The sequence below is a fragment of the Mesocricetus auratus genome, unplaced genomic scaffold (assembly GCF_017639785.1).
Source record: "Mesocricetus auratus isolate SY011 unplaced genomic scaffold, BCM_Maur_2.0 Super-Scaffold_100021, whole genome shotgun sequence".
Classification (NCBI taxonomy): domain Eukaryota; kingdom Metazoa; phylum Chordata; class Mammalia; order Rodentia; family Cricetidae; genus Mesocricetus; species Mesocricetus auratus.
The window spans coordinates 16,107,468-16,124,621 of NW_024429202.1; the positions used below are offsets into that span (position 1 = coordinate 16,107,468).

General features: G+C 41.5%; 1 protein-coding gene across 3 annotated transcripts in view; it reads right to left on the minus strand.

Moving 5' to 3' along the window:
* The window catches only part of Kcnq5 (potassium voltage-gated channel subfamily Q member 5), a 500,328-nt gene extending 483,447 nt beyond the window's left edge, over positions 1–16,881 (minus strand). For 2 of the 3 annotated variants that reach the window (XM_021228536.2, XM_005072274.4), the window contains exon 1: positions 15,379–16,877. In XM_021228536.2, coding sequence (XP_021084195.1) covers positions 15,379–15,782 — 404 coding nt within the window. In that variant the 5' untranslated portion in view covers positions 15,783–16,877. Of the gene's footprint in view, positions 1–15,378 lie in introns of all 3 variants that reach the window. The other variant, XM_040729298.1, reaches the window with a different exon arrangement.
* Between the last annotated feature and the right edge of the window lie 273 nt (positions 16,882–17,154).

Sequence of the window (17,154 nt, forward strand, 5' to 3'; positions counted from 1 at the left end):
CAACCCTCAATTCCTAATATTAAAAAATGTTTTACTAGGTAATGAATATCGGTTTCATTGGTTTTGAATACTGTATCGTCTCTTTCACACTGTAAAAATTCATCCTATATTTCATCTCCTTTTTTGTTAGAGGCAAAGTCCAGACTGACACTACACCCTAAAGCTTCTCGACTCAGTCTCCCGAGAGCTAAGGTTGCAATCATGTTTTGCATGTCTGTCTCTATTAACTTAGTTTTTATTCAACATTAAGTTTCAGAGGTTTTAATAGTGATTATGTGTTTCTAGTTTGCCCAACGTTACTACCACATGGCATTTGCTGTATGATACAGTCCAGAGTTTACCTATTATTTTCTTTATGAGCTTTGTTCTAGTAACAAGGTTGTAGGTATTCTAAGTAGGTCTCATGTGCCACATGCATGAAATTCCATGACCCCCTCCCACCTAAAAGGATGAGAAGTAACACTCCTTTCTCATAAATAGGACTATAACTTTTCCAATGGAAAAGAATCAGCCTCTATATAACACAGTGTCCATGGTGGCTGCCATTATGCTTGCACCATGCCTGTTGCCAGTATCCATTTAATTCATTGTCGAAGTTTTCCCTGTGTGGTAATGTTTATATGTGTCTCAATCTCCTTAAGATGCAATTTATGTTTCCTTAGTGTAAGTTTTAGCATATGCACATTCACAGGTTCTATATACTTAGTAGATCTTCAACATTTACTGATTGAATAAATGAAACAGTTTCAATAGCAATTAACTACATAAAGTGTGACATAGCTGTAGTCAATATTCCATTTACATTTTCTATTGTAACATCCTTGTCTACTACAATGAATGTCATATTATCCCTATTGTTTTCCTTTTTCAATGCTTACTATCAGCGCTGAGATCTAATGGCAAAGAGATACTCCATGGGAACTTAGAAATAGAGACAATAAATTTGCCATGCTGTGAACACATTAATTTGCACTCCTTTCTTTTCACGAAGAAGAGCTGCTTGCTTCCTATAAAGCAAGCACACCTGTGGGGTACTCAGCCGCCAGCAAATGAGAAAGCTTGGGAAGGGCACTATTGAGTTTCTAAGCTTTATGTTCTGTCTTCACCCCACCTTCGCTCATCTTAAGACATTGCTTTTCTGTTTCTCTTTCACTCTAGGTTAGTTCTAGCTAGTCTCCTCTCTGTCTCCTGACTTTCTTTTCTGCTTACTTTACACTTGCTTGTTCATAACAACTCACCCCACATTCTCAATCACTTTGACCAGTGATATCCTCTCTACTTCAACTCTAGGGATAACTGCCTCACCAGGCATGTCTCCATAGTCACCTGCCTACGGGACAAAGAAACACAAGAGAACACACTTGGCCACATAGCAAAATTTTCAGCATTTTGGACTTGAGATCATTGTTGGAATTACTCAATTGTGTGCTTGTATCAGGAGAACATCATGGACAATACGGGAATAAATGTGAATTATTGGTGTTCCCATAAAAGTTGTTTGCAGTGGCCTTCAGATATACAGGACTTCATTACAGCCCTGTTTTCTGTGTTTATCTTTACCAAGACAGTTTCTCTTGATGGTTTTATTCTCCTTATAGTTCTTCCTATAGGAGGAAAAAACAAGACCATAATTATAGCTTTCATGATTCTAGCTAAGTTGAGGGTTTTTCAGGTCTACTAAATAAAATGAACCCCTTACAATGTGATGAAAGCAATCATGACTTGTATCTTAGCGCTCACGGACATGGATGGATAATGATTTATAATGAGGACAACCTGCCTAGGGTCTGCACATATCTTTGGGCAATAGTGCCACCTTATAATGAAGCAACTAATATTAAACCAGTCTCAAAGAACTCTGTTCTAAGTAGATGACATCCCAAATTCGAGCAAACCTAGGTTGGTAGAATGCCATCTATGAACAGTTTCTCATCATAAAAGGTCTGTTCCTGAAAAATCTTTGTATTGAAACAGTAGTAAAGTATGTATACCCACAGAAATGCACATAACTTTCCCAAAAATCCCCTGTGGTTCTTCAAGCATGAGATGACCAAAACTAAAAGCTGTTCTACTTGAGCACAACTGTCATATGTAATGAGGGAAATAAATGTTTTAGAACTTTTGCTATTTTTATTTTTAGAGGTACACGTATTTATGAAACTTATTCTTAAAAATAAACTCACCATTTGTTGCTGAAGTTATTCACACAAACCTTGTTTATGTTTTCAAATGAAGGGGTGTTTTCACACATTTTTATTATATATGTGTACATGCTTACAAACATATGTAAAAGACAGTATTCTTGATATTTAAGAAGAGCTAGAAGGATACTCTGCTGCCTGAAATCTAAATTACAGTCTGTGGAAGACATTAACATTATGTATCCAGTTCATAATTGAATATAGAGCTGCCTTATATGCCTTTCTCATACACTGTCAGCTTAGCCTTAGCATTCTTTTAACCAATGGTGCAACCACATCACAGAAGTTACCCAGAAGGAAGTAGAAATCTCTATATTAACTGGGGCAGTTATATGTGAGAATTTTAGGGAAGCCAGAAGTACTTTCTCTTCAGGGTTTTCTTTCAATAAAAGGAAATAGCATTGTGATATATGCAGGAAGGAAATATAATGTAAAAGTTACAACTTTCCTATAACATGTTAAAAATGTCAAGATTTCAAAAAATATTCCAAGAAACTAATCATGCTGAGCCAGAAATGAATGATTTTGTTTATGAATATCCTGGGTAAGTTGATGACCAACAGCTCTTGGTGGGACCTATCATGAAGTCAGTGGGGACCAATCTAAGAAACTAACTATTCATCTGCTATTACGAAGCAAAAGCAGAGAGCCCAGATACTGGAGGTCTATCAGAAAAGATGAGACAATGGTAATGCTTCACTTCATAGTTAAAGAATTGGTGATGTTGCTTGTTTCCCATTCATTGTTTTAATTCTGACAACCTGTTAGAAAAGTTTAGTCAAGAGCATTATAGACCTGAAGTGCCCTCAATTTCTGGTTCCTTGAGTTTGAGAAGACAGGAAGGCACGATATAGTGGAAATTACTTACTCTGAGAACTCCTGTTCTCAGAGACATGGTGCTAGTCATTCTAGAACACTCTTCATCTGCAAAATTATACAAACTAAGTTTCCAAGAATTCCAGTGGGGAATCACTGTAGTCAGTTTGGTTCACATAAAACTTTGCCCCTAGTACCTCCCAGGAAATGCACAGAGTTTCCTCTAAGAAGGGTAAGGGAGATGGTGGGAGACAGAAAGACAAGAGACTGGGAACTAAAAGGTATTTGTGATATAAAAAATTCCTAAATGTACTGTAGAACAGAAGCACACACTGTATAGTTTATGTGTGCGTTGATAATTCCCACTATTCACAGACTCAATATTTAAATATTCATTTACAGCCCATAGTCTATCAATAAGGAATTTTTTTAAAATGTTGTCTGTGGTATATGAGGAACAGCTCAGAACTCAGGCCTCCTGTTGCACATGTTTCCAGTTAATGCTGAACAAGGACTAGCAAATGTTCCTCAACCTGAGTGGGTTGTGATGTGTCTTGTGGAGAAAATACACGAGATAACTTAGGCTTCAATGGTATTGATTATGAACTCAATGTTATTAAACCATAAGTGTATACACACACACATACACACGAGAGAGAGAGAGAGAGAGAGAGAGAGAGAGAGAGAGAGAGAGAGAGAGAGAGAGAGAGAGAGAGAGAGAATCATTCATTAACCAGGGGTGCCTTATCGCATCTTCCAATACTGCTACTCCCTGCTTTTATTTTTTATTTAATTAGTTTTAATTCTTTTACTTACTCCAAACATGTGTTAATCATAACTTCAATTCTCCCTCTTTCTGATGTCTTGTTCATTTCAATTACTCCAATTTTCCTCCTTATGACAAACTTTCCATACAGTTTACAGCACTGCTTGGAGACATTCAAGGTTTAGTTTTACCCTGCTGCTTCCTAATGTAACATTCTCCTTCCTCTCTTCACCCATTTAGTTGTTGCTTTCACGGCCTAATCTGTCTCCTCTCTGTCACCCCCGCAACAGTGCCTGCTGCCTTATCTCAAGCTCTTTAGAACGCTTGGCACTTATCAGCTTCTCCCTTGAAGACAGTGGATTTATGTCGCTACCAGATTTTCCTACTGGCAAAGAAAGTTCTACATTTCTCTCCTCCCCGAGGTTTGCTTCCTAGTTACACATGGTACTTCAGACAACTCTTTACCCTTAGGTATTCCTGCAGATGCCAATTGTTGTGTCCACACAAAGCTCCTTGCTGTGTAGTTTTCAACTCTTTTGTCCAGGACATTGAGTGCACTTCCTATCAAACTGGATGCCCCCTGACATATGGTGCTGCAGATGCTATGGGCTCCAAGATGCCTGAATTGTCCTCTGGTTTCTGGCCACCCTAATTTATCCTGGCTTTCTGTTCTACTGCCTTTTTGTAGTTTAACATGCACAATGGTTTGTTTCCTTTGTAATACCTTAACAGTCTCACATTTGTTTGGGACTTATCCTCCTATGGGTGCTGCTGCATCGCTGTAGTTTTAGTTTCTTCCCTGTCCTATCATCTCCTGTAATGCTGGCTTTCTTTCCTGTACTCTTTGCCCGGCACCTTCACTAACTCTTCACTTAACACGTTTTCATTGTCAAATGATAATCCTCCCCAAAGCTCAAATAAGTCACCTGTATACCTCATCTCTATGTAAGAATGAACAAGTAATTGCTGCTTGGGGATTGTCATAATTGGTTGGAATTTTGAGAACTTTGATTCTTCAATTCCCTTTTCTTCTGAGCACCTAACTAAGGAAAATGAGCTCTAGTTCTTCCTCTGAAATCTCCCTGCTCTCTGTTTTCTCATGTTTGTAGATGTAGTGTTCTGGTTGACCCTTGGCTATGTTATGTGGCTTCTGCAATGCCAGATGTTACTCTGGAGAAAATAACTTGCTAGCTTTACATGTGGCCCTTGAAGTAATAAGACACAAGATATGACTGTGGAGAGGGCTGTTAAATATCCTATGACATACATTGGAAATCTTTATTAAGTCTACAGTACTGAAAGGGAATTGAAACCAACAACAAGCCAGAAGAAGGAGGAGGAGGAGGAAGAGGAAGGAAAAGAAGGAGGAGGAAGGAAAAGAAGGAGGAGGAGGAAAGGAAGAGAAAGAAAGAAAGAAAGAAAGAAAGAAAGAAAGAAAGAAAGAAAGAAAGAAAGAAAAAGAGTTAAGTATTTGCTTTATTCTTTTATGGAGGGAAAAATTCTATGATTTCTCTGGTGACATTGTGAATTGTTTTATCCTTTGATTATAGGATATTATCTTTTCTTCAGCATAGTGTGACAATTTCTTGACTCTTCTTATTTATAGTTGTTTAGGTTACTTCATCCAATGCCATCTGTAAACTTATTTTTATTATCTCCTTCCAGCCCTGAACTCTAGAATAAAACTCCATTTCCACATCTCTGAAAAACAGCTCTCAGCAGTATGACCTAACCAGTTTAAAAACAGGAAATTTTGAAGTAACTCATCAGGTCCAACACTGAATGCAATAGCTTGGGAACCATGTAAGGGAATTTTTCTTGGTGGAGATGCTGTGAAAGCAGCACTTCCAATTTCAGTGGTGTGATGAGAACATTCTTCAAAGAGAGAGAAGAAATGAGAGGCTACTGAGCATGGTCACACCAAACTGGTAGCCTACATCAGTCTAGAAGTCAACATGATCAACATAAACACAGTGACTGGGTGGTTTCTTTCTCCTGTTTTGTTTTTTGTTTGTTTTGTTTTGTTTTCCGAGACAGGGTTTCTCTGTGGCTTTGGAGGCTGTCCTGGAAGTAGGTCTTGTAGACAGGCTGGTCTGGAACTCACAGAGATCTGCCTGCCTCTGCCTCCCAAGTGCTGGTATTAAAGGTGTGCCCCACCACTGCCCAGCTGATTTCTTTCTTAACGTAGGTACAGGTCTACTTTGGAAGGGTTGCAGGGTCATCTCACTGTGAGAATAAAATGGGACCATGTTACCTACGGTAACTGCATTCAGTGGGAAGACTGTAATCATTTCATTGTTCTGACTCCTTGCTGGGTCTAAACCTAGAGAAGCAGTCTAGCTTTCTTTTAAATGCTTGACTGCCCATTTGATATTCAGTGCTGTCAAACTGTAGCCTGTAAATAAGCTTCGTTTCTTCTATTTGCCAACATCTACACGAATAAGAACTATAACTTCTGAATTCAGGAAAATATGATGAAAATTTTAAATGGGGTCCCTAAGAATCTTTACTATTGCTATTCTATGTCTGTGACCCATGCATTTGGTGAACTGAAATAGACCTATATAGCTTTATCATTCTACCTCAGCGGTTCTCCTCTGATAAAAATGCATTTTCCAGGCCATGGATTAACCTCCCTGTTATAAGGGAAATGCAGATTTCTGGTGACAGATTATAGACACCTTTTATTTAATATACAAACTTCTAATGACTAGGATGGAGTATGCCGTAGATATTTTTAAGTTACATGCCCCTAACCAATGTTTAGTCTGTTCCCCTTCCATCTTAATATTACTCTATTCCATTTCCTATTCTTCTTCTCCCCATAATAGCATGTGTTATCCAGGTATCCATCATAACCTAATAACTTCTATTTACTGCCTTTCTTGTGATTTTTTTATCTCCAAAATTTTAAAGCAGCATCCACCAGCTACTATAAACACCAGCACCAAAAGCTCAGTATCTCCATAGTTAAACTCATTTTTATCACCTCTTACATCCCTCAACTCATTGCTCCACCTGAAGTCCTGCTCTCAGTTAATGGCCCTGGTCTTAGTCAATGGTCCCACTATCTATATAATGGCTCAATCAAATACCAGAAATAACAAATCCATCTCTCTTCATCTTATATATTTGGTAATTCATAAATACTATTCCACTATAGCACCATACTTTTTTCTTTTCTTGCATCATTTCCCTAGTCTGCATCCTAGTTCAATAATAGTTTCAAAGCTGATCACCTCTCTTTTTGATCTCCTTCAAGCCATTATTCATCTGTGTGAGTGGTACAGCGAAATGAGAGCTAGTGATAGCTGCATGTGTTGGTGTATGCTTGAAATTCCAGGACTCAGGAGCCAGCCTGGGCTTGATAGAGATGTGGAGGCCAACCTGGACTGCATCAGGATACTCCGTTAGGAAAGAAAGGAAGGATGGAAGGGAGGAGATGGAGGGAGAAAAGAAAGAAAACAAAAGAGAAAAATAGAGAGGTCATTATTGCCTGCCTTAGTTCTATCGGTTTCAAAGACTGACCATTAGGTATAAGATAAAATGCTGCAATTTTAGAGTGGAAATAGAGTCTTCTATTATATTATTCCTAATTTTATTAATGGTTTCAAAAGCAGTCATCACACTAAAGGAAATATGCATATTTTAAATAGTGTATATACATATATGTGTGTGTATCACATACAACATTAATATTATATTTTAATATAGTCTATTCCTGTTTCACAAATTAAGAAAGCTGGTATTGAAAGCAACTTGCTCATGGCTACCAAATCAGTAGAAGCAAAGTTGAGCTTGAATTTGAACCTAATCACGTACTCCTGTGATACTATCTGCTTTGTGGAATGATTAGCATTGAACACCTATTCTTCTGTGGATTTTAGTTACATGAGAAACTGGATCCCTGGCTACAGACAAGGACATATGAACTGTAACTTTACAGTAATAAAAGATCATCCTGCTATGGAGTAAAGAAGAAACAGTCTAGAATAGTCTCATAAGTATTACAAAGGGGATAATGTACATTGTAACTGTGTTCACAAATCCATTTCTCTTCACATACAGTTGAAATCAATTAACTTTAAAGTTATAAGATAATCTTAAATAACAGAATGAATTTCCGTTTTTCTTCTTTTTATTCAACTGACTGATTTGACTTTCCATGGAGTAACAGAGGAAATGGAAACTGTCTGATGAGGAATGCAGTGTGTGTGTGTGTGTGTGTGTGTGTGTGTGTGTGTTTATATTGTGAGCTTAGCTATGTGTGTAGACTAGATATGCACTGGTATACATACATAACTATTAGAAAAGTAAAAAATTATTTTTAAGTTTCAGAATTGCTGAATTAAACAGCATTTACAAAACTCACTCTTTTGACAAACTCATGCAAAAGATGTTTAAAAGATCAATCACTAGAAAACTCTGAACTCGTCAAAGAATGTCACTAATAATGCAACAAAACAATGAAGTTGCATGACCAATCTGCCAATCTGTCTCCTGTGTTGCAATCAAATAGAATGTTAAAGAGTACACTTGTAAATGCTTGGAGAAAAACGAAATATACAGTGTAAACATGGAGACATCATCCAGACTAACTGGACTGTGCTAGTCAATGTTTGGCTTCCAGTAGTTTCACACCACTGGGTTAGGATAAAACATGCTCTGCTGGCATTTTCATCTGCCAAAATAGCCATTTGCAATTAAAAATTAATACTGGCATTACTTCTTTGCAAGCAATTATCAAAAGGCTTCTGGCTATCTTCCTTGTTTATAGTACTTCTTGCACCACAATTTTATCCCATTTTGAAATACAGTTCTCATATTTTTGTTTCTCTTATGCCATGTTATTCCCAATGTTGGTATATCAACAATTTTAACATTTTTAATTTGATTATGGACCTCAAGTACAAAAGTATTTATTTATATTTTTACAAAATAGGTTGACTTGCCATGGTATATATTATATTACTACATTAGCTGAATATTAAGCAGTATAAATTGAGTCCGTCTACACCTAGGGGGAATACATATGCTTCAATGAGTACATTTTAAACAAAATTCAAGCATCAGTTTCTATAGATGCAGTCTTATTTTGGAACAAAATTCTTATACCAATAATAAACAATTAATTAGGTCTAATAGCATCAGATACAGAAAGTAATCAGTAGAGTAAAATTCCATCTACCAAAAGGGAACTAGTATAGTCTGGAGATTTGCACTAATTGGCAAATGAACTAAGATAAGCACATGAACTACAGCTGTGCAAAACAGAGTTGTGGGAATTCATTATTCAGGAGGGGGACTGTAGCCTTAAGGACTGTGTCCACATGGAGTAGGGCAAGGCAATGAATAGGGACCGTCTCCAGTCAGAGGAGTGGTATGCTGAACATTGGAAAGGCAGCTACAGCTATGGTGTGGCACATAGAACTTGAGGAGTAGGACATGAAGTTATAGCCATGAATTAGAAGGTAATTATCCAGCTCAGAGATGAGGAGGGGAATAATTAAAATACCAGACAAGCTTGTTTTCCAAATACTTCTTTCCTTCTGTGATAGTAGTTTTGAACCATTCTATTCCACCATCTCAGGGTCACAGACACTATTGTGCCCATGCATAGATGAAGTATCAGAAACCTGATGGGTCAAATGATTGCTCCACATCAGTAACTTAGTAAAGCTAGAGGTCAAGAAGTCACCTTCTGAAGTACTTCTAGCATCTCCAAGACCTGGTATTTCTTTCAGCTTTGGCTTACCTGAGACTTCTGCATGGAGCACAGACCTTGTTAAATAATTAAGATTAAGAATCAAGTAGACTTTCTGTATGGAAATTTTCCCTCAGACAGAATTGAAGGCCGGGGGTAAGAAGACACCACCACCACAAAGGTACATGAAGCACCATTATTATATTATCCCTTGTATTCCCAGAATGCAATGAATTCTAAGACAAGTGGTAACTATCTCATCCCCACCAACTACCTGGAAATGTGCCTAAGAGGTCACTTTTGTATTGTATTTTGAATAAACAATAAAAAATTGGAAATATGTGTTGAAAATTCAGGGTACATTAAATAGGAAAAATTCAACAGCACAGAATGAACAAAAGAATAGCCATGAAACATGGGACAAAGTAAACCAGCAAGGCTAGTAATCAAGGTGGAGTCTTGGGGTGTTTGGCTATAATTAAGTCAAAAAGATGGCATGTGGGTTTTGTGAACTGTCCCAAGAGTCCAGGAGCCTAATTTATATAACTCCTAACAATCCATCCTATACTGAAATCATATATATGACCTGAAGCATTCCACACAGGCTTAGACAACAAAGGCCTTGTTCTTTAGGAACATCACTCAGAAGAAATCTCGTGAAGTCCCATTAACTTCCTAACCTCTGGATCATTCTAGGTCTATCTCCACATTCTTACTCATCCATCCTTTTTGATGCTTGCTGGTATTCCTTGTATATCTCATTGGTTTTTGATTCATTGTTTCAATTACCACAAGCTGATAAATATTACAAAATCTAGGTGTAGGATGGAGATATTTACATTAACCTCAAGATTTTTTTTAATGAATTGGTTCTTTCCAAATATTTTCTTGTGTGACTTCTATGTGCTTGAAAGAGTAGGAGTTTGCTGACCTAAAGCCCACGAGGCAAGACTGAAGCTGTCTCCCTGTTCCTATGCCTCACAATCATCACCCAAATGACTAGGAACATCTGAAATTCTACTTGAACAAATCTGAACTTTTTACATTTCTGGGAACTTGGGTCTTCACAGTTTACCACATAAACTGCTGGATGACACTTCTAATTCCCAAATCACAGTTTGGAATCATCCCCATTGATCCTTCAGATGAGTAAAAACATCCAATCAATTCTGTATCTTTAATATTTTTTAAAAAAATAAATGACTGGAGCACTCAGCCCTAAATGGGACGTGTGTATCACACCTCTCTTCTTACCCATCAAAGCTCTGGAATATCAAGTAAGAGGGCACAGAGTACAAGAGCCAGTGGTTAGGAGAACCTGTTGCACCATTGGCCTGCCGTAAACTCACATCAGGTTTGGTTGCCTGCACAGAATCAAACCATTAAACATTCCAGCATGACTCGTGGATGGATTCTCAAGGCCCCACCCTTAACTGCAGAGTTATTATCAGCTGATGGCTGGTAAGGGAGGAAATGATTTCTTTAGGGGTGTTACCCCCTCTTTAGGTTGTGCATGCACCAAGGATAGCCCTACACCAGTGGCACACAGGCAACATAATTTGGACTCAGTGGGTTATCAAAAAGCAAGATGTGGGAAGTTAGAATGGGAAAGTGGGAGGAGACGAGAGAGGAGTTGGAGGGGGGAAACGGGAATGTGTATGATCAAAATACACAGTACAAAAGTCTCAAAGAATGAATCTTTTAGGGAAAAGGGACATTTCTGATGGACACTCTTTTTAACCCCACAGTTACTCCCTTAGTTCCTTACATAATCATCTCTCCACTTTCCAGCAGCCCAGCATGTAGAGAGCCAACATTTTCAGGATGAATTTGATGAAAATCGGAGTAAAGAATGGAAACTGTACAAGCGTTACTTTCTAACTAGAGACCATACCGATTCCATTTTAAATTTCCTCTCCCAATTCATTTTCCAAACTAAAATGTATTCTCTTGATTTTCAATCATTCCTTAACCACTTCTGCCTACAGGACAAAGACAAGATTCCGTATCCATTATAAGCTCCATTTGGTGCATGGACCCCATCCTTGTCTTGAAGATGGCTTTATCCTGCAAGACATTTAAAGTACTTACAGTTTCGACACATCCACGACCTCCACACTTTCACTACAGCTATTTTCTTTGCCAAAATTACTCATTCCCCCTATTCTGATCACCTGAAATGGAATACCTAATTGTCCAAACACAGTCCATGTCCGGCTTCTCCTTTGAAGACTGATACCTTTTCTTCTCTCAATCACATTGACTTCTCTTTTGCATGAAGCTTTGTAACTCATGTCCTCTGTCACAGTACTGATAGTATCATTTCACACTTGTTGAAATGCTTGCTACCCCCCAAGTGCTTTTCCTCCTTGAAAGCGGAGGTCTTTGTCTCATTAATTCGGAAATCAGCACATACTTCAGACATTTACATATATGTAAACAGATAAGTCTATGAATGGCATAATTGTATTTACATTTATTAATAATACTTGTGTCAGAGTGGCAGCTACAGGGTTGGAAATAGAAGCAAGATGGATGGGTAGCAGAGGAGAGGTTGGTAGAAACAGAGGGAGTCAGAGAAAGTACCAAACGACAGAGAGGGATATATCCATAAAAATAATCCAAGTCAAATGAGCAAAATTTAATGGTCATTTGAATGGTCAATGGTAGCTAGTATTTGGGGGGGTGACTCCAGGGTTCCTAGCTTTGGTGGAATATTCTAGTTTGAAGTATTTCTGAATTTCCAGCTACAGTACTCAATCAGGCAAAGATACTTTGGGCAATGTGATGTCTGTATGGATGCATTTCACAGAGACTCCTGTGAGAGTCCTCAGGACTGACCGCATTTGCTACCCTAACACAAATTTACATTAGGAATCCTATCACGAACTCCTCTACAACTACCACAATCCTCCTAAATTTTCCCCAAAGAAGGGCAATTTAACAGGAACAAACAACTCGAAGAAATCATCTCCTATTTTAAGAGCTCATCTAGTTAATTGTATCACAGCTGAAGACAGAACACACTGCTGCCCGGGGACTCCGAAAGAGCAGGAAGTGTCTGGATCGCCTACAGCCCACAAATTTAGAGGAAGAAGTTGCTTGAAGCAGGTCACCTCTGTTCTTGTCAGCACCCTTACCAGTAGTCTTGGATATATACTCATAGAAGTTCCCATTTTAGACTATTAAAATATCATTGTAATAATTATTTTTACATATTCTAACAGAAATCTCTCTTTACCTGAAGCATAATATTAAACATACTCCTCTCCTTTCTTGGCAGTGGAAACACTGGGCTAACCAAGTAAATTCATCCCTGAAGTGCCTCATTAATCACAGTGTACTTGTTTTTGGCACAGAGCTTAATATGCTACAAAAACTGTTATTAAAGTAAGATTTGAGGATCCCCAGGTTGGCAGGGCATTAGTTAGTTACACCTCTCTAGAAATTATTTTCTTATAGTTTCCTGTAATGGTCTTATTAGACTTAGAGCTCAAAGTACCCTTGCTTTATTAATTCAATGTGTAAATTCCTGCCATTCAAAACCTCATTTAAAATCATAAGGAATGATTACCCCTCTTCGCCCCAGGCTCTGTGGTGGTTGTTCTACCATCTTTCCAGAGGCTGACTCTATCCATTCCGATTTTGTGCTGATGTGGGTCTTGCATCACCATGTAGCTGTGCAGCTCCAATCCTGCAGCCTCCAGGCTCTCAGAAGCATTCGAACGAACTTTACATTAGCAATAGTGTGTTGACAAGCTCATAATTTATGTTCTATCTACCACTGGATTCACTGATAAAGCTGGTTAACAGGCAAATCCTTCCGCTGGAACCCTTTAAAAACCCATTTGTTAAAGTGTAAGAACCCCAGAAGTCCATAATAACTGACTTAACAACCAGAAAAGAAAATGTAGTATTTTGAGACATTTTCATTCATATTTGTAAACAAGGCTTAGGCGACATGGGCATGTACAACAACAGAGGTTGTGTCAAATCCCCTCTGAATCCAGGATGAATACTTTAGCCAAAGAAAGTGCAATACATTACATCATATTTAAAACTCCAAGTCATGAATACTTTGAGCATGTTCTAAAAATATCATCCATACCATGGATATTTACTGCAAATTAAGCCTCATCATTGCTAAAAATTTTCAGTATATTCTGACAGGTCAAAATAATTTATTACACTCATTAGGTACTAGATTGGTTGCTTATCAATCCAAGGAGATGAGCTTAACCAGTGTCAGTGGTGTTTCTCTGTCATTAATTGCATCCATATCTATGTAACTCTTCCATTAACAAATGATAGAACTTACACTTTTTTTTACAACATTCCCTGTGAGTGTCTTGCAAACATATAAAGCTGGCTGGAATAGTCCACCTAATCCTACATGTCCACATCAATCTGGAACTGTAAAAATTTCCAGACACCAGGGCCCCAGAGTGCAGACTCCACCAATTTCCTGAGTTGTACCTGGTCATATTTCAGGTTCACCTATTTACAAATCCAGTCCTTTCTCTCTGGTTATTATTTTGTAAGTTTCCTGGGTTGGTGCCAATTCTTCATTCCAGGGAAGGGATAAGTATAGGATGGTATGCTTCTTTTCTGAAGGGATTTTTTGTGTTCCAAACATATTTTACTAAGTAAGAAACAAGGAACCAGTCACTATGTGCCTGCAACTCTCTCTGAAGCTCTCCTAAGGTTAATATATTTCACTTTAACATAAGGAAGGAAGGGGCAGACTAGGGGCAAAAAGAAGACCAAGTATTCTTTAAAAACTGTAAATTAGACAGGGTGTAAAGGCATAAAAATTACTGTAAATCATCCAGATAAACCTAACTCTAACAGGACATCGAATGAATGGACGTTGTGGGAAAAACAGTAGTAAATTTTAAAGCCACTGAAAGGTTTTTAATGCCTAGGGGGAAAAATAAACATTTGTTTCCAATCATTTTCTCATTAAACATTTTCTGCTAGATGGTTAGGCTTACTTAACACACACACACACACACACACACACACACACACACACCACTTTGTCTCAGTGCCACAAATGCCAAATGAACCCACTCCTTGTTCCTTGAGTCTCTGCCATGGCACCTTGGTCGTGTTCCTGAACCGTTCCCCACTTGTGGCTGCCACTGAGCTGAGAGAGAGGAGATTGTATGGCCTGCTAGCACTCCTAGACTCAGGCAACGTCTGAGGCAAGGACTACATGCACTGACAGATTTTCCGTTGGTGACAGCTGTGATGGTGGCCAGGCGTGTTTCCGGGCGGGCGCGCTTAAAAGCTAGTCTCTCTCTCCACCTTGTAGCAGCTTCCTGTGCTGGACCCTAAGGCTGGCTGTGGACCCACCCTTCACCTTCTACCCTCCACTCCTTCCCACCCAGCCATCCTCCTCCTATACACTCTCCAGCCTCAGGTTGGTGAACATCCTCCCAGAGCGTTTCCCGGCTCCTGGGCGCCCCACTCAGTTAAGTTTCCGCATGTCAAGACCTAATCACTCCTGATTATCTGAGTCGCCTGAATCCTACTCCTGCCTTCAATTGCCCGGGTACCTGGAACCGACCGGCAGTTCCTTGTGTACTCTGGGGCACAATGGTTCAACCTGAGCAAGTTCTAGAGGTGGGACAAGAGAGATGGAGGGCTTCAGAGGGCCTATCGCAAACACGTGCAAAGAAATAAAAACCACCACGTGTGTGTGTGTGTGTGTGTGTGTGTGTGTGTGTGTGTGTGTGTGTGTGTGTACGCGCGCGCGCACGAGCGCGCCTTTCAGCGCCTCCAGCCAGGGCGCGGGTTCCACGCGCGCCCCGGGGGTCAGGCGCGTGGGGGCTCCCCATCAGCCGGCATGGTTGGGGGCGCATGGGGAAAGGGACGCGGGTACTCACACAAACGCGTGGTAGACGAACGCCCAGCCGCGGGGTCTCTCCAGCACGTTGTACAGATAGTTCTGCACCCGCCGGTACTTGACGTTGCGCCGACAGCTCTGGCTGCTGGTGTAGGAGAGCGGCTTCCCCAGCAGGCTCATCCGGGCCCCCTGCTTGCCCCGGCGGCTCTCTCTCAGGCCGCCGCCACCTCCAGTGAGCGCCGCCGCGCGGGTGCCGAGCAGCAGCAGGCCGTCGCCCCTGGCGGCCGCCGAGTTCAGCAGCACCCTGCCGCGGCCGGACTCCACATCCTTCATGCCGCTGCCCGGGCGCCCCCCACCCGCCGCCACCGCCGCCGCCGCCGCGCCGCTCCTCACCCAGAGCCCGGCGGCACCGCCCTCCTCTCCTCCCGCGTGGTGGCGGGGCATGGCATCACCACCGGCACCGCGAGGGGGGCGCCGGCGCCTGCGGCGGGGGCAACGGTCTCATGTGCGCGGGCAGGTCTGCAAGAGGAAGCCCGCAGCCGACGGGGCGTCCCCCGGGGGGCTGACGAGCTCAGTGCCGGGGCTCCGGGCGGGGGCGGTGGGGTGTGCGAGGCAGGCCGGGGAGGTCGGGATTTCTGCCTCTGCCGATTCCAAATCCGGACCTGTTGGGGGCGTCACTTTGAGAGGTGACCCTCGCTCTGCCTTAGTCCCGCGGCTGCCACTCCCTCCTCTCCAGAGTGTCCACGGGCCGGGCTAGGGGTGTGCAGGATGCCCCAAAGCACGCTTCCACCAGTGCACACCCAGTCGGGGTCAGCTCAGTCTGCCCCCTGCAGAACACGGGCCTGAGTTTCGGTCTGTTCTTCCTGAGGCTTGGAGCTAGCTGTCCGGAGAGTCAAGTCCGCCTGGTGCCCTATGAACAAACTGGACGATCCGATCGGGTCTCCGGGTTTCTCCCTTCTATACCGCTCCTGGTCCTGCCATCCTCCTGCAATGAGTGTGGGCAGGAGCGGCTCGGTCCTGCCCTCCAGGTGCTGGCTAGCCTCGGGGCGATGCTTCGACGCTTGGGTTCCCGCGCTGAGGACCAATCCTCCGCAGTTCAATGGACACACCCGGAGACCGCCAGCGGCTTCCCGCGACTCAATCCAGCCTGCAGGCTGTGACTTTCCATCCTAGCCTCAGACAGCATGCCCGAGAGTCACAGAACATCCTTCCCATCCCCAGGGATGGGGTGTGGGGAGGGAGTAAAACTCCAAAGTGGCTCCTTTGCGATGAGGGAGCTGCCATGGGTCTCCCCCTGACAGAGAAGTCTGGGAAAATGAGCCCACATCTCTCCTTCAAGAAATTTCCATTTAAGTGGGAGAAAGTCATAAAACTGCTTAGGTATCCACAGCGGCGCTGGCGTCCCCAGTGAGTGGTTCAGGGATCCTGGAGGGTGGGGAGCCCAGGACCTACCTCTCAGCTAGGATGTTGTAACTTACAAGATTAGAGGCATGTTAAGGGGAGCCGCTGACTGGATCCCCTACCACCTCTGACAGATGGGCGCCCCAAAATCCGCGCTCTTGGCTGAGAGTGAAGCCAAGGTGCTGCTGGCTGGGAACTCTGGCTTTCAAAAAACATTGTTAGCAATTAAACAACAGATTCAGCACTGGGGAAACTGAGAGCATGCCAGCTTTGGGAACTACTTCCAAAACAACAGCCTTCCTCCCAAATATTAAAAAAAAAAATTAATCACCAAGTTCAATTGAACTATGCTTTCGACAGAAAGCCATGGTAGACAGTAGCAAGGTGGTTGGTTATTCTGCGTGCCCTTTTCACT